The 21,772-nt window shown below is 38.2% G+C and overlaps 1 protein-coding gene across 5 annotated transcripts in view; it reads left to right on the top strand.

The window, feature by feature from the left end:
* Positions 1-21,252, top strand: part of cacnb4a (calcium channel, voltage-dependent, beta 4a subunit) — a 40,621-nt gene extending 19,369 nt beyond the window's left edge. For 2 of the 5 annotated variants that reach the window (XM_067604418.1, XM_067604422.1), the window contains 12 exons: positions 8,059-8,178; positions 8,394-8,516; positions 9,886-10,013; positions 10,649-10,728; positions 10,952-10,971; positions 12,402-12,482; positions 15,905-15,963; positions 16,050-16,159; positions 16,280-16,431; positions 16,860-16,955; positions 17,091-17,267; positions 17,943-21,252. In XM_067604418.1, coding sequence (XP_067460519.1) covers positions 8,059-8,178; positions 8,394-8,516; positions 9,886-10,013; positions 10,649-10,728; positions 10,952-10,971; positions 12,402-12,482; positions 15,905-15,963; positions 16,050-16,159; positions 16,280-16,431; positions 16,860-16,955; positions 17,091-17,267; positions 17,943-18,209 — 1,413 coding nt within the window. In that variant the 3' untranslated portion in view covers positions 18,210-21,252. The remainder of the gene's footprint in view (positions 1-8,058; positions 8,179-8,393; positions 8,517-9,885; positions 10,014-10,648; positions 10,729-10,951; positions 10,972-12,401; positions 12,483-15,904; positions 15,964-16,049; positions 16,160-16,279; positions 16,432-16,859; positions 16,956-17,090; positions 17,268-17,942) is intronic. The other 3 variants (XM_067604420.1, XM_067604421.1, XM_067604419.1) reach the window with 3 other exon arrangements.
* The last annotated feature ends 520 nt before the right edge of the window (positions 21,253-21,772 follow it).

Raw genomic sequence — 21,772 nt, 5'->3', positions numbered from 1 at the left:
CACAGGCAGTAACATGATATCCAGTGTACTGCCCTGTTCAGTGGGTATGACACAAAGAAGATGCTGCCTCACCTGCCATACTGTCAACATGACATTATTATGTTATGGTGCGTGAGGTGGGGACTCGTTAAGTAAATACTCCAGGGCAATTTGTATGAGTAGACTATAGAATAGATCCATCAGTGCACAGAGTCTAACCACATGTTGTGAAGCTATATCATGATAGAGAAATAAAATACAGGTATGAAAATAAGAAAAAAGAAATAATATTGAGACGCACATTGGGCAAAAACTCAGAGCATGTGATTTGATTGACAGCGAGAAAACTATATGAATTGTTGTCTGAAATCTGTCCAGCGGGAAAATCCTAACTTAGGTGTAGGATTTTACTGTAAGTAACATCCACATTCTGACTCCAAACCACAGATTTATTCATACATACACATGTCAACATGCTTTCCACACTTATACTGTATATATCCCAATAAACTCATAGGCTATATGGTGACAGGTATGAAAATGTGTGTTTTCTCTATACAGATCTGGAAAACAGAACAGACATTTTGTTGTCCCTGATGAACAGGCTTTGCCATCATATGACTTCAAAGCAATTTCAAAAAAAATGAAATGCACTTATGTTGATAAATTCTTATTCTTACTTATTCTGTCTGCTAAGAAAAATGTGTTTAGTTGATGTATCTTGACAGCTTGTGGCTTCTATACTGTCAGTGTTAGACAGAAAAAAAGAAAGATATTTCATTTTTATATAGAAGCATGTGTTATGCAGCGATTTATTTGTTCATTTGTTTGCCTTCTTTTGAAGGTGAATACTGAGCGCAGGAAGTCTGCTGTTATTGAGTGTCACCCAGTGAGAGATGAAGCGCTTTGATTGTATGACATGAAAGTAAAGAAGTCATTAAAATTCATGAACTCATTCATGTAGTATGTCATGGTGCATGTCATGCCCGTTGCACTATCCCGTGCACAGCTTTACATCATGCAACATGGTTCCATATCATAGTCGTTTGTACATGTTATGTAACCTTGATGCACTTGCATGCAGTAGTTGGCAATCCAAGCCAGTAGATACAAGCTGTTGATGTGGACTGACAACCGGAACAAAACAATGTTAACTGCATTTCTATAGTGCATTTATAGTGCTTTTTGCCTCACGAGGAGCTGAAAAATACAGAAAGTAACACAAATGCATGTATGACAGATAAAGGCAGACAGACTGGCAAACAAAGAGGGCAACAAATGACTGTAGACAGATGGGTTATGGACACCGTGGGGCCGATGAATCATAAAGGATATTGATGTCAGCGGTGGTAACTGTAGTATCAGCAGCAGCCATACTCACTCTCATCATTCAGTACTTACTCTCATTTAATGCTGGTGACAAGGGGAATAACTGGCTCCTGACCCTGGAGAGGCTAGTGTATACAGCAACCTGCAGGCGGGTGTACACAGTTCATTCTCTGTACCTGTACTAGAAAGCAATAATGAGCTCTGATTAGCTTGTGGACCCCAGAGAGTCTGTGCTCTGTGAACTAAGCTAGTTTGTTCATTGCCTATGGGGCAGGCATCCAGTGTTTAATGCTAATGTAGTGATTACTCAGCTATAGTGTAGCGTGAAGTACAGATTTTGTGTTACATAGCGGCAACGTCTCACTCCATCACAGAGATGGAGAATGACAGCAAGAAAGACAAGGGAGAGTGAAAAATGCTGTTGTGATGCGGATGCGCATCAGTCCATGAATGATGTAATAACAAAATGATATGTGTTTTAAAAAAGGAACAAGGAATAAAAATCATATATGTTTTAGAATAAGAACAAGTGGCTTACCACCATTTTGATTTAGCATTTATGCATTATGAAAGCCCCTACTAAGGCTAGCTTGTGCTTGATGCATACTGCATACTTTTAGAGCCATATTCACATTATAACTGAAAAATAAGGCTCTGACCCTGTGTGTGCAGCTTTGCTCTGTGCAGGATTATTGGAAGGAGTGGGGGAGTCTGTAGGAGGCCACTTGTTCGGTATTTTACAAATATGTAGTATGAAATGACTTTTTCACAGCCTTACAGGCTACAATATGGAGGTTAACTGAATTAGTTAGATCACTAGAGACTTAAACATTTTGTTACAAACCTAGAACAGTATCTGAATCTGAATATGGCCATACTCTCTCAGTATGGCCTCCATGTGATGATGCTTTACATGCTCAGAAAGATCAGTGTAGTGCGGGTCAAAGTTCAATAAGTTTGAGCTTTTGGCACTGCGCTGCTGCATACATCAGTTCGGGGCAGCATTTAGGAATTCTGCTTATGTCCAGGAGCTGAAGATCTCTAAAATGGCCAATATGTTATATTACCCATAAGCTTTCTATGCTTTGTGTGGGCTCCTATTTACTGTGCTGATGAAAAGAGTCAATTTAAACAACCCACTGGTGTGATAGCCATGACAGCCTGGGTGTAAAGTTTTGGATAGTCCCAAGGTCACAAATTCTGACATAGCTGAGGTTTGGTAGAGACTTTACAAAAAAATCACAAGTTGCCTAGTAACACACTTACAAAAAAGCACCTCAGGAATATGTTTACAGTGGTGAAGGAGTCCTGCAGTCGCTGGCACGGGAATATAGGGGACAATGAGACTTTTTGTCTTAGACATCTCAGAACCACATCTGTTTCTGGAACAAAGTCACTTCTGCCACTTTGGGGACTTTATCAAGAGCAAACTAAATATTTGCTGTAAATGTGCTCCAATAACAGATTCATACTTGAAATATTAATAAGTTATTTCAATTAAACACTCTCCAACCAAAATTGGCACAGAAAATAACGTTGAATGTGGTTAAAGCATCTGTATTGATCTATAAATGAATGTGGGTGATTCTTCCATATCTGCTGTCCACAGCTGCTTTATACTGTATGAAAAGCTTCTCCTTCAGTTCATTCAATCCCTGCAGCATCTGAAGGCAGCAGGACTGATATGTTGATAAATCTGCAGCCTCTGAGAAGTGCAGAGCGCAGTGCCATTACACATGTTCGCTCACTGTGTTTACGTTCATTAAATCGGCTGAAAACGACACCAGGCTTCTGCAGAATAACCACACACACCTCTACACATCAGACTGGTCGGCTTTAACTTGATATTCTACCTTTCTATGAATGACACACCGGGTTACCAGGGCTTATCAGCCTCTTTTCCAACTTTCTTTTCAGCAAAAGTAGTTTTTATTCTTGAAACACATTGCAGTGCAAACACTGTTGTGTAGCATTAATTATTAAACACTGTGACCATGTATGAGGTGAGATAGATGACATTAGAGTTATGGCTGAAATAGCATTGGTCAGATCAGACTATTACCTCATCTAAAGCTGGATGTCCTCCCACCTCAAAACTCATTCCAGTGCCGCTACCTGCAGGACTTTTTTTTGTGGTGTTCTCATGACATTAACTGCTTTAACAAGAATCATACTGTGTACAGTACTCAACTTTCTATGTTTAAATCATGGTCTCACGACTTTTATTGAAAGCATTTTTTTTTGTTTGTTTGGTTTTTGAACAGTCCTGCACCAACATTGCCATTTTTTTTAAAACTGTACCTTGTTTTGATGAATTAAATTAAATAGTGTTTGTCACAAATATGTGCAACCACTCCACTGTATATTTTTTTCTCCGTGAGCCATTATTACGTAGTGCAGTTGTAACAAATTGGGCCTGAAGCCAGATCTCCCACATGGGAACACAAACAGCCACAGCACCGGTCAGCCAAAGGTAAAGTCCTCAGAGCCAAGATGGCAGGGCCTCACATGCATCATTACTGTATGTAGACAATGTGAGCATACTATAGATATAGCTATCTTTGATGACTGATGGATTATAGTACAGATCCATTAGCTGGAGATCCACTCATAGGGCCCTGTTCAGGCGTGGAATGTGTCACCTTACTACTGAGTTTGCGTAATGTTGGGAAAATCTATTTTCTCCATTTTTTGACCCAATATTGATATGTACAGTATCAATACAATATTTTGAGGATGACTTTTGGTGCTGTTAGAGGACATTCACATTCAGTTTCCAGTTTACAAGGTAGCTAAAACTAATGCAGCCTAATACTACGACACTGAAATAAATCCATGAAATAATATTCAGCTTTAGTTGAAACTGTTTTAAAGAGGTGTTGATTCAACTTTGTGGTCATTTTGGAGGTTTTTGGAATGTTGAACAAAATATTCATATTGGTTCAATTACATACTGAAAGTAGTTAAAGGCATTGGTGTTGTAAGAATACTAGCGATATTATTGATACTTGCAGCAGTATAGTTTTGGTAGAATCAGAAGTATTGTACATGTAATAGTGCTATCAGCAGAGAGCTGTAGGGCCAATAGGTTCTTCAGAGTGATGCAGCCTTTCACAGCAGGAAAAGACAACATTTGACCTGCAACATAATAATAATGCTCAACACAACCAAAATCCTAAATGGATTTTTACATTATGATACTGATAAATTATTGATGTCTTACTTTATCAATCAATCAGGTTATTATAAATCAAGTGTAGGCTGTGTAGGGAAGCTACTACTTAGCTATTTATGCTGTTTATTGTTTATTTTGTTTATTTATTTTTATTTTCATTGTTTGTCCTTCCATGTCCGTGTCCCATATTGGATTTAATCTGTTTTTTCTTGTTTTTTCCTTTTTTCTTGTTTTTATGTGTGCACAAGTGTTATGTGAATGTCAGTTTAAATCAAATTGAAAGGGTTAAATAGAATAAAAACATCTGTACATGAAGGAGAACAGAAGAATTATCAACCTAATCAATCAGTTCATTAAAATGAGTGATACAGCCCTGCAGTCCATAGTAGAACAATAAAGATATATGCTAAAATATAAAAGTCTGTACAAAGGAACCAGTTTTGACATCATCAAGGCTTCGTGGCCTTGGACTGAGACTTTCTGCTGCATGTTGTGGATGTGATGAGCTCATCAATGCTGATATCTTACAGCCACCTTCGTCAGGAGGTCTGAAATGAAAAGCATCTCTTCAGCAGCACCCACCCCTCACTGCAGGCCAGTCGGCTCACTGCATGTGTGATTCTGGAGCTTGATGAGCACATCGCTGCTGTAATAACTCTCTCTGCTGAGGGGTGACTCGCTCTCCAGCTGTGCCTCTGTGCATCCACTGTTGCTTGTTGGTGTTTCCTCAGCTAGTCGGTTATACTCTCGCTGTCTCTGTGGTTTAATCTCTTTCTCTCTCTCTCTCTCCAATGAACAAGTGGGTGGGCACTTTTACTGCTCCTCAAACCCAGCAGCACTGACTTGTAGCTAATAAGCTAATAAGTTAGGAAGGAAACAAGTCCACTGATAGTGATGGTATGAGACTGATCTCCAGCTTGGAGCAGACTGGTGGGACAGTCAAGTCATCCACTGAACACACACAAATACATGTATTGTGTAAAATGTTTTTATATTTATGAAATCTTATTATTATATTATATTTCTGTATTTATTCTGCTGTGAGGACTGGCCTAGAAATGTCCTAACAAACCTTCACAGGAAGTGATGATTTTGTTGAAAAAAGTAGGAAGATTAGTCTTATTTTGTTTCAATAAACAACATTTATGTATTAACTACTTCAGAGTGTTATAATTTACAATATTTGGGAACAGACAACAATTTAACTGCATGTTTTAAATTTATTCATATATCTACATTTGTTTTTGACTGACAGATTTGAACTGATAATACAGTTAATCAAGTTTAACCAGCAGCAAAATTCAAGAAAATTAGAAAGAACATTCAAAATGTTTCTCCATTAATTTGCTGCTATTTCCTCTCATTTCTCTACTTGTTTTTTGCTGCTGTTTATGTCTGTTGCTCTTCATTTTAGAAACTTTCTAGTCTTTTTCTGCACCCAAATATACTTCTTTTCTGGAGTCTCTATATGTTTACATGCACAAAATATTCAGGTTTTTGCCCTCTTCCAAAAAAGACAATATTCTTACTAAGCTGTTTACATGGCTAATGACATTGAATATTTCATTAACATTCCTGCTTACATGCAGCCGTGCATACTCTGTTCACTACGTCAAACTATGGAGAAGTGGAACAGCTGTACTTGTGCCATTTTGATTCTTTGCGTGAAAATTAGATTTTTTCAAAGTTTTCCACCGAACACAGCCTCCCTCTTTTATTCGTTCAACCACCTACGTGAAAAGGTCGGTATTGTGATATTTGAAAACCTTTTGATATCCAAGTCTTTCAAAATGTTTAAAAGTAGGTGTGTTTCTCCTTTTGACCAGAAATGTGGGCTTTTCTTTTGGGCATGTATCTTTACCCCAGCCTTGCAAACTGTTGGCTACTGTAGTTGGTTTGTTTACAAAGCACAGAGCTGAACATAAACAGTGTGTTGCAAACTGCAGTAAAAACCCCAATTGAGACGCATATTCCAAATGCACTGTATACATGTCCAAAGAATGCTCCTAAAACCCGAATAATAACGACATATCCCACATATATCCCACAATAACAACGACATATCTTAACCTAATGGGAAAATCAAATTCAGAACATTGTCATATTCAGACTTTCAACTCAGTTGGTGTTTGTATCAGTGTCATTCATAATGATTCTGATAAAATAATAAATTTGGAGGTTTTAAAACTTATGATTGAGCGACATTTCATGATGTTTTCAGCTGCTTTAGCCAAAGTCACAGAGCAGTGAGGTCACATGGTAAAGAGGCGGAACCTGATTGGTCCTCCTCTCTACATTCTGAGTACTGATTGGTGCTTTGCAGATGGAACCTTATAGCACCAAGTTTGAGATTGATTTTTGAGATAGAACTTTATCTTTTCTCAAATTTTAGGCCCAATAATGCAGTTTTTAAAAAAAAAAAAAAAAAAAGGCGGTAGATGGTTAGATTAGTTTAACTTAGTGTAAAGACTGGAAGCAAGGGGACACGGCTAGCCTGGGTCAGTCCAAAGTAGAAAAAAAAAAGCCTGCCAGCACCTCTAAAGCTCACTTATTAGCATGGTTTGTCTTATTAATCACATCTTATATCTCACCAACCGAAATATCTGGCTCAAGCTTTATATTTAGTTTACAGACAGAAGTGGACAGTAGCAGTAGACAGTAGAGTGGCGTCAACCGTCTCATTAAACAATAAACGCATTTGCCAAAATGTTGAACTGTTCCTTTTAAAATGAGACTGAATTTGTTCATAACCTAGGAGGAGATAAAGACACATGCTCAGAGGATGATTACACATGAATTTACATTAGACTGTGTTATCTAAAGTACATAATTTACAATTACAGGAAAACTGTTTTCCTGTGACGATAGATATGTTGACAAGTGAAACAGAGTTTCCACCCATAAAGGTCAGTGCAGTAATGCATTCCCTCCATTCAAGATATAGTAGTTTTTCTATGTGACTGCAAACCAAAGGGAGTTCTCTCCCACATCATTCAAATTAATTTTTACTCAAATTACCATGGTTACGAAACAAATAAGGCAGGGTTTCCTGTTGACATCCAAATAGCTGAGTATTGTATCTGCACTCTGTGTTTCTAATTTTATCTCAAAAAACAAAAAAAAACGACATCTTTCTGAACCCCCCCCCAGCCGGTTCGTCATCTTTAATCTGTCAGCCTTTGATCCTGTATGGAGAGGAGAACAACCAGTATGACACAGGACCCCATTGGACACACACACACACACACACAAACACACACACACACACACACACACACACACACACCTGGGTTTCTATAACCTCCCACTCATTCATTTGCTCGGTTGCTTTCAGTTGTTTTAAGAAATATCCTGCATCCTACAAACGTCCTGCATCTATTAGCACATTTTTGCATTTAAATGTGTTCAGTTTTGAATAGGACGTATGAGATTAAATATTACAGTGGTTTATTATTCGATTATTCTGCTTGGATGTCAGATTTAATCTGTATCACATTAACAAAGTTGTCACCCTGCGGTTGTTTCACCAGCACTGGTACTTTTCAGCCCTCCGGGTAACATGTTTTGTTCTCCAGGGTTCAGCTGATTCCTACACAAGCCGACCGTCTGACTCGGATGTGTCCCTGGAGGAGGAGAAGGAGGGTGGGCGGCAGGAGAGGGAGCAGCAGGCCACTGTCCAGCTCGAGAGAGCAAAGGTCAGTTTCACTAGTTTCACTAAAAGCTATTTGCAAGACCATAGATACATGCTGTACTGTACTCCTCACATTCACATTGAATCATTCGATTATTTGGGCTTTTTTACTCATGTGGATACTTGAATTATATATTGAACTATATCACCCACCGCTACTGTGTACCCATGTGACCCGCATATTGCTGTGATGACTCTTTTCTCGCTGCTCTCTCACAGACTAAAGCGGTGGCATTTGCTGTGAGGACCAATGTCAGCTATTGCGGTGCCCTGGATGAGGATGTTCCTGTGGCCGGCACTGCCGTCTCCTTTGATGCCAAGGACTTCCTCCACATCAAAGAGGTACAATTCAGGCACTGTACAGTGATGCAAAACATGCAGCACTGTATGGAGGATTAAATTTAGCCCACTCAGTTTGGTTTTTAATCATATGAGCAGGTCTGATTTTGTGCTGTATAAAGTGTCATATTTCACTAATCCAATATGTGTTCTTCTGCTGCTAAAAAAAAACACTCTTTTCTGATTGAGTGGCAAGTGTCCATTGAAATAGTACATTTTAGTTCTGCTCAACAGCTTAACTGTTGCGCTAAATCAACGGTTAACTTATATTAAACTGAAGGTAACCATAGCAACAATTCTTATGCTTTATGCTGAGTTATCAGTTCAAATTGAGATTCACACTGCTTTATTGTCCATTAAATTTACATAAAATGGAAATTCGTCTTTGGCACTGGCATATAAGACAGCACACATCATACACAATAAAGGTAGGATAGAATCTTAAAGTGACTAAGTGGCAAGTGGCAGTAATAAAAGTGATGAATGGATTGTTCCTCCACTGGCATGTTAGTCTGTCATAACCATTGCAGCAATGCATATTACACAGCAGTGCTTAACAATAAGTGGATACTTCTTTAATTGATATTAAAAGAAGTTTACTCACTGGTCATACGAACCTACCACAGCCTAGCTTATGTATCTTTGGTAGGCTGGTGTCGTATAATACAATGTGTCCCAGTATAGGAACTGATGGAGGAAATGACACTCTGTTTTGGGTTATGGTGTTCTTTGTCTCCACCTTGTCCATTTTTAAAATACATTAGAAAGCCTGGCTATTCTAATGTCTTTTGGTTTGTATATATTAGAGCTATTTTTTTCTATAAAAAAACAAAATACATTTTAGCATCACCCAATCATTAGTTAGTCAATTTACCAATCATCAGTTAACTATATCTCTCTGACCTAGCGCTCACTCACAGGTGTTTAGCAGTCAGCTTTGAATTTCTCTCTTATGTTGTCATCACATCCTGTGCAGAAATGAATGGAGTCTCAATGCTGTGCTTAAATGGGGAACTCCTGAATCTACTTGTTCAGACTGATTAGTCACAAGTGTTTATGGAAAAGTTTGGAAAGTTTTGGATATTTTGGATATTGTAGTTTTCATAAACAATTGATAGCATGACATACAAACACATATAAATGCAATAATTGATATACCTCATGTTGATTGCATTTGTATGTGTTTTTGTGAAGGCACAACACTAAAAAGGGCCTACTTGAAACAGTAAAACAATTCCATTCTGATCAAATAAACTTATCTTTCATGAAAACTAATGAAAAATAGTCTTGCTCATCTCCATCTTCATTCATAACTGTTTGTCTCACAAAGAAATTTGAAATCTGGAGGGTTTTTTATTACTTTAATCTGCAGAAGTACAACAATGACTGGTGGATCGGCCGTCTGGTGAAAGAAGGCTGTGACATTGGCTTCATCCCGAGCCCTCTGAAGCTGGAAAACATCCGACTCCAGCAGGAACAGAAGAGAGGACGTTTCCATGGGTGAGCAGACGAGGAAGACTGAACGGGGACTGGGATGTGAGAGTGCAGGCGGCGGAGGAATCAGCAGCAGCAAAAATTGCAGAGGAGCCACATGAATCAAAAAGGATAAAGAGAGTTGGATGGTTTCATGTGTTGAAGAGAGAGCCATTTTAGGGTTGAGTGGCAGTTGAGCTGGCAGATAAGGAGGAAGTTAGGTGGATGAAAGCCAATCTGTGCCTTGTAGTCCAACATCTCAGAGGTGTGCCTGGATCACAGCCACCACAGAATTTTCCATCAGATGGAGTGATGCGTTTCAGCCACAGAGGGGAGTTGAGATGCAGAGCACCATCATGTCTCCTCATTTAAAATGGCATTATATCTATCTATTGATTAATTTCACTCTCTTACCTAAACATTCTTCCAAGTCCATATTAAAATAACCTAAAAAAATATCACTGAGTTACTGGTTCCAAGAACTACTATACACTGCTGAACATTATTTTCCATCTTTAGCTCACTATTTTGTACCATGATGTGAAGGCTGAGGGCAGTACGTGGTGACGTGTTTCCCAGGAGGATGGTGGTGTTTGACTGATGACATCTTGCTGGATTCCACATGAACACTTTTCTCTCTCTGTTCTCTGTTATCAATGTAGCAGTAAGTCCAGTGGGAATTCCTCCTCCAGTCTGGGTGAAATGGTGTCAGGCACATTCAAGCCAAACCCCAACTCTGCAGGTTGGTTCCACAGATACGAGTCTGAGTCAGGTCTGAAAGGAAACATTGTTGTCAGATTCACAGAGAGGATTGTTTGTCACTATACCTGCTCTATATTTGTGTTTGTGTAACAGTAAGTGCTCTTGTGATATTCTGACATTTTTGTAGAAGTATGATATAATTTCATGGACACTCCTAGTCCCCAGTGTGCACTCACTCACTTGATTTTTCCTTCCTTTTTCAGGAAAGCAGAAACAGAAAGTGGTGAGTACTTATCCATTTGCTTCTTTTATAGGGAAAAATACTATCTCTACTATAACTACTACTTATTATAGGTAAATAATCAAAAGAACTTGAGTTACTGATGAAAATTATTATTAAAAAGTAGAATAAATAAACAATTGTCCACAATGTTACCCCTGAAAAGTTTGCTTACATTGTTAAAGGTGAACAATCACTTCTTGAAAAAGACTTAGGGTCCTTTCATACGTTATATGGACAGTGCAGCTGGTAAGCAATGATTTGAAAATTGACTCTCGATAAAAGAATGCATTTTGTAAAGAATGTAATTTAAGAAGACCATACTGTAGCTTACCACCACTAACAAACCTGACAAAATAGTAACTTTGTTTTATTAATTTCCTTGTTAATTGTGAATCTCAGCTCATATTCATTGCATTCTTAAAGGATAGGTTCACATTTCTTTCTAGTTTGTCTTAAAACAGCAGTCAGCTGTCCATATGAACAAGGAAAGAGGTGTTAAAAATGAAAGCTATGAAAAGATCCACTTCAAATGTGCTTAAAAGTTGATCTGAAGCTTACATGAGGCTCCAGCAGTCTGAGTTAGTCATACCAAGTGAATATCTGCCACATTTACAGTCTTTTTAGCATAAATTTCCCTCTTTGTGTTTCCTCGGACAGTGTTTCCCTATTGAGCTGTGGTGGAAGTATAATAACAAAAGGAGAGACTTTGGCACTGAAAGATATTGACTTGATTTGATGGCTGAAGCTTCAGATAAACTTTTAAATACATTTTTGCACAGACTTGTGGATTTTGGCCCCCATCACCTACACTGTAAGTGCATTATGACGGGATCTTTAATAGCCAGTATGAACAGGAGAAATGATTACAGCAAGAAACACCTATTTCAATTTATTGTTATTTAAAGTTATTTGGGCACCTGATTATTTTTTTAAGACAGACTTGAAAAACTGTGAACCTGTCCTTTAATGGACCATTATTTTCATGTGAGTCCTCTGCAGACATGAAGGACCATAGTGTTATATCAGTATTTACAGTATATCATTTAAACTGTCCACTTTGATTTTAATCCAGCTCTGCCCATATTCACTTAAAGGATTAATACTACCATTAAACTAATCCGGCACATCCTAACCTGAGGTTACTGAGCATGCATACAGTCAGTGGGTTATATTAAATTGATTGGTTGGTGCATCTGAGTCACATTCTGCTCCACTGCAGACTGTTTTTCTCACAAAAGCAATAAACTACCTTTTCATCAGTTTCATCATGAGGTGTCTATAGCTTTCAATCGTTACTGTTTAACGTTAATTGATGAAAACAAAATTTGACATTTTATTTATATGAATATATATAGTCAAGTATATCACTTGGTTTTCTTAAAGAGCTTATAATAAAGCTTGACTGTAGCTGTGTGTGCTCCCCCCTCCAGGCTGAGCACGTCCCTCCATATGACGTGGTTCCCTCCATGAGGCCGGTCGTCCTGGTGGGACCGTCCCTGAAAGGTTACGAGGTAGGACACACTGCTGCTCCTTTAGCCATCTGACTCAGCCTCTCCATCACAACCACCGCTGAAATCACCACTCTCATACTTCATGAAGGCATTTTCCTCATTACTGTGTGAGGCCAAGAAGTGCACTTTTACAGTGAAATCATAATACAAATATTGTTGACATGTTATAAATGAGACAATTGACAGGAAATCAGACATTACAGAACAATAACTGAAATACAAGAGAGGTGAATAACTGCCATGTTCCTTCTTTGACATCATTTTCTGTGTGTGACAATTCATCCATTATATTGTATCATGACATAGGTTCCTGCATTTTAGACTATGCTAATTCCTTCTAAAGTTGAAATTCTGAGAGATACACTACAACATAAAAATTGATGCTGCTCATTGATTATCAGTTACCATTGGAACCACAGGGCAAATAATAAAAGAGGCAAAGGAGGTGGTGGGAGGTGGGAGCCGGAGTCAGTTGTCATGGAATCACAGTCCTCGCCTCCCATTCTGCTGTTGCCGTGGTAACAACCTTCTGGGTAAACTGCATCGGTCTGAAAAAGTGGAGCATGGTTTGAAATTAGAAACAGAGAATAATGTGTACCGCACTGAATGAAATGAGTAGCTGAATGGTATTTATGTTTGCATAAGAAACCAAAATGTTGGCTATTAATCATCATCAGACACCTTTTTGGTTTATTGATCTCTTCAATACCAGAGGGCAGTTTAACTCTACAGATAATCAAGCTCATGATGGACAAGATTGTGTTGCTATTCCTTGATGTAGTTACTTTTATTCATTACAGGCTGAGTAATCAGTCTGTAATGAGTAATTACAGGCTGTAACCCTCCTATTGTGTCAAATCTGACCCGTTTTCAAGTTTAGATGTGTGAAATATACTTTTAATTTTTCCTGATACAAACAAGGCTTCATTACATCCTCTACAATGGCCTACTGAATACAATAAAACACATTTTGATCTTTTTTTTTTTAATGCCTATAAAAAAAGTAACATCTGTTGTGTTAAGGGTCAAATTTGACCCGCCAGTAATTATAGGTTGTTTATGCAGAGAAATACATAGTAAATGTTGCCAAACCATCATGATTAACAAACATTACAACAAAACAAAATTAATAGTAATAAAATCCTATAAAAATAAGTATAATAATATTGTGTAATAATATTAAAATTATGTTTCATGCCAAGAAAGCATATCGACTTAATCAAATTCAATTGTAGAGTGGCATGCAGCAAATATGATGCCATACATACCCCCCCTCTCTCTTTCACTCACACCCCATAGACACAAACACACACACACACACACACACACACACGTTGACCTAGGTTACTTTCAGGGACATTACGTAGAGTTACATTCATTTCCTGGAGACTTACCCTAACCCTAACCATAACCTTAACCTTAACCACTGACCCAAAAATCAGCTTTTTCTCAATTGGGAACACAGCTGTTGTCCCCAATTAGACAAGCCATCCCCGATTAACTGGTCTTTAGTCTGAAATTTGTTCCCAAATGTAGCCCACAGACATGGATACACATCTCCTGTTCCCCAGCTGTATAGCAGTATATAGTATAGCAGTATAGGCTGAGACTTTCTCGTGCTTTAATTCTTACATCTCACTGCACACCTGGAACAGCATGCACATTTTCAACGTGTAAGAAAATATAAACAAGTTATTTTTGGAATTATTTTGTTTATCAGATCATTGCATGGTCTTATTTGTCTGTTCTGTTCATCATAAGCAATAATATAGATAAATTGTGCCTATTTTAAACTAAAAATGGTTTGTACATTGTAAGTTAAATGTGGTCTAAGGTACATGAAATATCAAAGTAAGTATATATAATGATTATTGATGAATAATAAGTAACTTAGCAGATAAAACATTTTACTTGATGATAATTATTGTTTTTTTCAGTGCTTGTTAATGAATTCAAACACGGGTCAAATTTGACCCGCAAACACTAAAGGTGTAAACCCTTTTCTAACACATTAGGAGGATTAAGTAAAAGTAGAAATACCACAAATACTCTATTACAAGTAAAAGCTGGGCCTTCAAAGACACAATGCAACTTTATTGTCAGCTTACACTGAAATTCATTTTGCGTCCTTAGGCAGTTCTGTTTAAGAAGTGTTACACATGTGACACTTCATAGACGACGTACGACGTACAAAACAAACCAAACTGTCCTTACAATCATACATATCACATCATATCCTCTGGATTTAGATCTCAGTTAGCAGCACGCTGATCTTGGTTTAGCAACAGGATAGACTGGTGTATAAAAGAATTCTTGCATTTAAATTAAGGGACTCTAAATCGCCTCTTAGAGGGCAGAAGTTGGTATTCATGTGAGGAGTCAAAAGAGCAGCAGAGTTTTGGCAGTTATATTATTATATTATTATGTTAAGACTGATGTATTAGTAATCCAGTATGAATGTAAGCAGCATTTTAATGTTGCAGCTGGTTGAGCTGTACTTGATATGCTGTTGGGTAGTTTAATCTGTAACAGTGCATCATATTTAAAATAAAAACTCATTATATGTTTGTATGTAAAATGTTTATTTTCACAGTAACTGGTACAGTAACTATAGCGGTCAGATAATAACCACCGTACAGTCAGACATTTATCATCTTTTGATAAATAATTGCACTTGTTAATAGTACTATTTTTCATCTGACAACTGCCCCATGTTTCAGCTGTAAGAACATGCAGTCCCCATCAAACCACTGTCACTGTCAATCACATTTGAGCAAATCGGAGTGACATCTGGCACAGCCAAACACAAAGCCTGTTTTGGTTCACGTATCCATCTATTCTCTGCCTTGAGTCAAACACCTCAGAGCAATGGTATGACCGTCCATAAAGATGACTTTCTGAACAGAACCAATTATTTCATCTTGAATTTCTGCCTCAGTTCAAGGCCTGGGAGTGGCATTCATATTCATCAGCAAAAGCTATAATGGAGGCTGCACTGTGTGATTGCCCCAATTCATCACCTGTGCATTGGTCTTTGCGACACTTCTCATTGTAGCTCTTAATCACTTTCTTTAATGTGACCCACATTCGTTCTGCGGAGAGCAAAGAGGAAAGAAACTGAGCATGCTGTAGACAAATTGCTCAGTCAAGTGTGTAATTCACAGACCCAGCTCAGCAGCAGCCTGAATGGACGGCATCAGAATGAATAATAGAAGTCCACTTCCACTTGTTTGTTGCTTTATAGCATGTTCAGTAGATGTGTACGGATGTGAAAAGCGTCTTTTGTTTTGCTTGTAACATGCCTGACAATATTCTCTCCTTGACTTCCTTGCCTAACACTTCTTTAATCACCTGATATTATTCTCCCTCTTTCTCTTCCCCTTCTCTTTTCATCTCGCCTTCTCCCTCATTCATCCATGTAGGTGACAGATATGATGCAGAAGGCACTGTTTGACTTCCTGAAGCACAGGTTTGATGGGAGGTGAGCAGCTGAAGCGAAGCAGCATCTTTTGCACGGTACATCATCATGCTGCCATGCTCCGTATGACATGTTTTGTGTTATTGCAGGATATCCATCACAAGGGTAACAGCTGACATATCGTTGGCCAAGAGGTCAGTACTAAACAACCCCAGTAAGAGGGCCATCATTGAGAGGTCCAACACCCGCTCCAGCCTTGGTAAAGCTACAGGAACTGTCTCACTCAATGATGCGCAATGCAAATACAAAGGCTCCTAGCTATGAAAAAATGGATTTATATGTCACAGTTATTCAGATATATGTTGTTGTCTTCTTGTAGCGGAAGTCCAGAGTGAAATAGAAAGGATCTTTGAGCTGGCCAGGTCTCTGCAGCTGGTGGTGCTGGATGCTGACACTATTAACCATCCAGCACAGCTCATTAAGACCTCATTAGCACCCATCATCGTCCATGTTAAAGTGTCCTCACCTAAGGTAAGATTGAAGGCTTTGATACACAATAGTCATTCTATACAACTGATTTTCACATTTGCTGCCCGCTCCTAGCAGGATATACAGTCGTAAAGCTGCAGTCTTTTGAGGGTTAACATCAATAAAAATAACTTGCTGCACTCGGCCGGCAATAATAAGCAGAATAACATGTCAATCCGAATCTCAGAAACAAGTATAGTTTCATTCCCCTGCTATCTACTGTACATTTCAAATTGAAATGTGAGGAAACCCATCCAGACAGTGCGGGAAAATCTGAGGCAGAGTGCAGTTGTAATTCATAGGACTGGACATGGTGATGAAGTGGCCTGTCTAGCCAATATTGTGGCTTGTTTACAGAGTGGCAGATCTTTGTAGATGGTGTTTAATCCAAAAAATATTTCCTGTTTTTTTTCTACATATGCATCCTGCAGGTCCTCCAGCGACTGATCAAATCAAGAGGGAAATCTCAAAGTAAACATTTAAATGTGCAGCTTGTGGCAGCGGAAAAACTATCACAGTGTCCTTCTGTGAGTGAATTTTAAAGCTCTTATAAATCTAGACAAGAAACAACTGTTTAGTTAAGTTTTATTGTGCCAGAAACTTTAGAAAGATATCCTTATGCAGCAGCCACTACACTTTCCTCTCTTTGTTTCACACCTCAGGAGATGTTTGATATTATTCTGGATGAGAACCAGCTGGAAGATGCGTGTGAACACCTGGCAGAGTACCTGGAGGCATATTGGCGTGCTACACACACTTCACTTAGCACGCCACTCAACCCTCTGCTGGGACGCAATCTGGGCTCCACTGCTCTCTCCCCGTATCCTGCTGCCATTCAGGTGAACTTGTCAAATAGAAAAAGAAATAGAAGTTGTACTAAACAAACAATGTTTTCTTTTTTTCTTTGGTAGTTATTCTACAGATTAAACTCCCTGTAGCTTACCTGTCATATTCAATCACTCTATGCTAAATGTAACTTTACATTTGACTGTATGGACAGACGAAAATATATATATACGCTAATGTGGAGTAAATGTGGAGTAAATGCAGTGCTCCTGATTGTTACTGCAGAATTTCTGTTGTTGTTCTGTTGTTTCAGACACTCATAGTTTTGCAAACATATGGCAAGAAATATGTAAAATACTGTCACACTATTGCCTTCCTTAAGACTCAAAGGCTTTCTGCAAGTAGTGTATGTTATATTGGCTAAACAATGAATGTTGTATGAAGTTTATTATGCTGCAGGAGTGGCTTGTAAAGTTTGTAAAAATGATTTGATAGTTTTTTTCCACAGCAAAATCAGGTGACCCTTATTGACAGCTATGAGAAAACTATAAACATTTAACAACCTTTTTACAACCACCTAGCTTACATGAATGAGTGTTTGATACTCAAAAGTAAATTGTGAGTTTCTGGTACTTGGCTGTCTATACTGTATATTATGCTAAACTGTTGTGTCATTCAGCATTTAACAGAGAAAAACACTACATAGGATCAGTATTCCCTCTCTCCAGCAGGCCCAAAGAAACCGGAACAGCAACCACACGACAACAGACCATTCACCCGTTGAACGCCGCAGCCTTATGCCTGCTGATGAGAACTACCATAATGAACGGGCGCGGAAGAATCGCAACCGGCTGTCCTCGGGCTCACAGCACAGCCGGGACCACTCGCCTCTGGTGGAGGAGGACTACCAGGACCCCTACCAGGACTCTTACAAGCCTCACCGTAACCGAGGATCCCCAGGAGGCTACAGCCAGGAATCCAGGCACCGGCTCTGAGCTGTGGCCTGCTGTAAACAAAGTGTAGGCCTATCTCTAGCCTGTTTCTCTAAACAACCACCATGGATGTAAGCGTTGAGGCAACTTTGCTGTAACATGGTGAAACTACTACACTCACTTGGACTGTAACAATCTCTTATCAATGTGTAGTACCTCACTTTCCAAAGTTGCCAAATGGGCAATTTTACCTAAAAAAAATTAAGAATCCTGCTCTTGCTTTGATGTGAACAAAGGAAGAGACTGGATGTGAACGTAGCACAAGAGCAAGATTATGTTTTAAAGGGAAGGCTAAAGCTGAACCTCACTTGAATATGCTCCAGATATGACTTGTGAGTAAAGTACACTAGCAGGTGTTAGTGTGCGATGTAGGCTCTTCTGGACCCTTCCCGCCATCTCAGCTGTTACTGTAGCATGCAGGTGGAACCTTAATTACAGGTCGCTACCTGCCTTAAGCAAGTGCCAGGCAGCAAGAGCATCCAGTGGTGATGATCAGCACAGAACTTGTTTGCACGTGTCCAGGAGCTGGTAGAAGCAGAGCGGAATGCATCTTCAATGCTCCTCAAGTTTGTTTGCCACTGTTTTCGATGTGAGTGTAATAAATCCTGTGGAAGCTTGTTCCTAAATCCAGAGTTTTACACATTTGTTGAAGTAACATGGATGGTGTTGTGGTGTTCTGTTCAGGGTTCATAGCTCCCTGTACCCCTTCCTTTGTTTTCATTCAATGCCATTTATGTCATTAATCATATCAGGACAGACATACAACATCAGACACTTTTCAAAGCTCTAAACCTCAGGAATGAGAGGTCATTCAGACCTAGAAGTGTGCTGACAGATGTAGCATTTACAGTATGCTCTTAACCATCTGACGAATATTACATTTTGACAGTTGGTCTTGTTCAGTTGTTAAGGGATATATTATTATTATTACTTAGTTGTTAAAAGCTATTAATATAATATAATGTAATAAGGAAGGAAAACTCACTGCAGAGTCAAAGTCCCTAGAATGGTCATACCAGCATGTTTTTCATATGCCATGCATTTATAAACTGAGCTTATATCATTTTATTATTTGGAAATGATAGAGTGGGATTTTAGTGAGTGACTAACTGTATATTGAGGACATCTATATGTAAATAAAGTCAAAATAACTAAAGGAAAGAAACATTAGCGAGAATATTTGCATTTTCTGAAGAAAATATGTGTGAGAGCTGGAAGCTGTTAGCTGCCGCTGCCACTGCTCCAAGCCGCTGCTGCTGTCAGCTACTGCTGCCGCTGCAAGCCACTGCTCCAGCAATTTTTACTTTTAACAACCACCTAGAGGTGAAATAGTATCAAATGCTACAGAGTTCTTCAGCATCCCCATCTATACAACTTTGCTGAATTTGGTTACCATGGAATATTACATTAAAGGGATATGGCAGTTAATAAGTAGTATAGTGGTGTTTTACTTATGGCCACAAGGTGGGGCTATTAGTGCCGTGCTTCAATATGTCGTGCACATTCTTATGGAGAACTTGTGTACCAAGTTTAATTTTACTAAAGACAACAGAATTGTGGAAATATCATGTTATAATGTTACATTAGCACCCCCTGTGGGTAGAATTGTATGAAATTGTACAGACTTGTGCACTGTCGCTGTATACAACATTCCCAAATTTGGCTGCAATCAAATTTAGCGATGAAGAGTTACGACTGTTAGGTGCATCAGGCCACGCCTTCAAAATGTTAGTAACCAATTACAGACAAACAGTAAGTTATACCCAAAAACAAACTCATAAGTTTGATTTGGGGTCATCTAAATATATTATCTACAAAGTGTGGTGAAGATTAGATGAAATATGTGCCAACAGAAGCAAAAAATCCAAAATGGCGGAAGAATTTTACAGGCGCAAATGGGCATGGCCTATATCAGTTGAATTGGCTTCATCCAAGAAACACACTGTGCAAATACTATTTTGCTACACCTCATGGTTCATGAGTTATTAGCCAAAACGTAAAACACGTAATAACTGACCACATGGTGACGCTATTGGTCCTATGTTTTAATATGGGACACCTGTCCATGAAGTATGAACACTTTAGCACTTTTAGTTGTTGAGATATTGATGACTATAGGTACACTCCCATAGACAGCCATTATAAATTATAATATATATCTTAAAAAGTATACAAGTTACAAAAAATCTGAATGATAGCAGAGCTTAAACTTAAAGAGCTGGACATTTTGATGTTTGAATGGTTTCTGTAGTTGAAAGTATGCAGAAGTAATTGATCGAAAAATGTACAGAAGAAAAACGAGAGAAAGAGCGAAGATAACAATAGTGTGAGAGCTTCCAGCCTTCACACTAATTCACTGAAGGTTTCACTTTAAGTACATTTAATGGCATTCAATTCTCCTTTCAAAGCCCTCCATACACTTCCTTGATCAAAAAAGGTTACTTTCCTCCATCTCACTTTAATTATGTGAAAGGTTTTTAATGATTGGGCCTCGTCATTGGAGCTTGTCATTTTTCCTTAGTAACAACTGAATAGGCCCCCTCTTCCATATTTTCATCTATAATTTATTTCTTACATTCATTTTGAGTTTCATTGAAGACTCCTGAGAAACTATCTGAGAGCACTTGGGCAGGACTGCACTGTATTTGTGTCTGTTACATGCTACTTTAATCAGATTAATTCACTTGTATGCTGCCAGCTAATGCAGGAAAAATATATCATTACCTTTTAATGACAAACCCTTGTATCTTGTAATTTAATATATGTTACATATCTCAAGTTCAGTGTCATTTGACTTCAGTCAATCGGCCAGAGATGTCACTGTGTTTCAGTGATTCAGGAAAAGGAAGATGGACGTGGAGACTTCTGTTCTTATCTGCCATATACAGTAGCTTTTATTGTTGTTGGTTCAAAACTCTGGAGCATAAGCAACAATTTAAAAGATTTGAATACTGCCTGTGAGAGAATGATGCATTGATTAGAAGTTTGTGTGCACTGTCATTTTACAATTGTAATGAAATAAACTGCCCTAATTCTGTTGTATGGATAGCATTGCTTTTTGTTCAAAAATGTACACAGACCTGTTCTTTGTCTTTATTTCTTTATATGATGTTCCTTGTTTAATACAAGGGAAGCTCTTAAAAACTATATAATATAATATAAGGCATTAATTTAATAATTGATTAATCTGCTGATTATTCTCTTGATCAATCAATTAAATGTGCGGTTTATAAAATGTCAGAAAATAATGAACAATCACATTTTCTTAAAACCTAAAGTGAGTCCAACACTCAAAGATATTCCATTTATTAACATAGAGGAAAAGGAAAACCAGCATATTCACATTTGAGAAGCTTTAACTAGATAATTTTTGGGGTATTTTTGCTTAAAAAATGGCTTAAACAATTAACTGAATATCAAAATTCACTTCAATCCAACAGGTTGATGAGTCAACTATCATTTCAGCTCTAATATAATAACATAATATAATTTTACGTACAATTGATTTTCATACACAATTTACATAAAAACTATGTTTCTATGGCATTAAACCTGTGCATGCCGTA

Source organism: Thunnus thynnus, chromosome 11, assembly GCF_963924715.1.
Source record: "Thunnus thynnus chromosome 11, fThuThy2.1, whole genome shotgun sequence".
Taxonomy (NCBI): Eukaryota; Metazoa; Chordata; class Actinopteri; order Scombriformes; family Scombridae; genus Thunnus; species Thunnus thynnus.
Note: the sequence above shows the minus strand (reverse complement) of the source record. Positions and strands in the feature narration are given on the sequence as shown.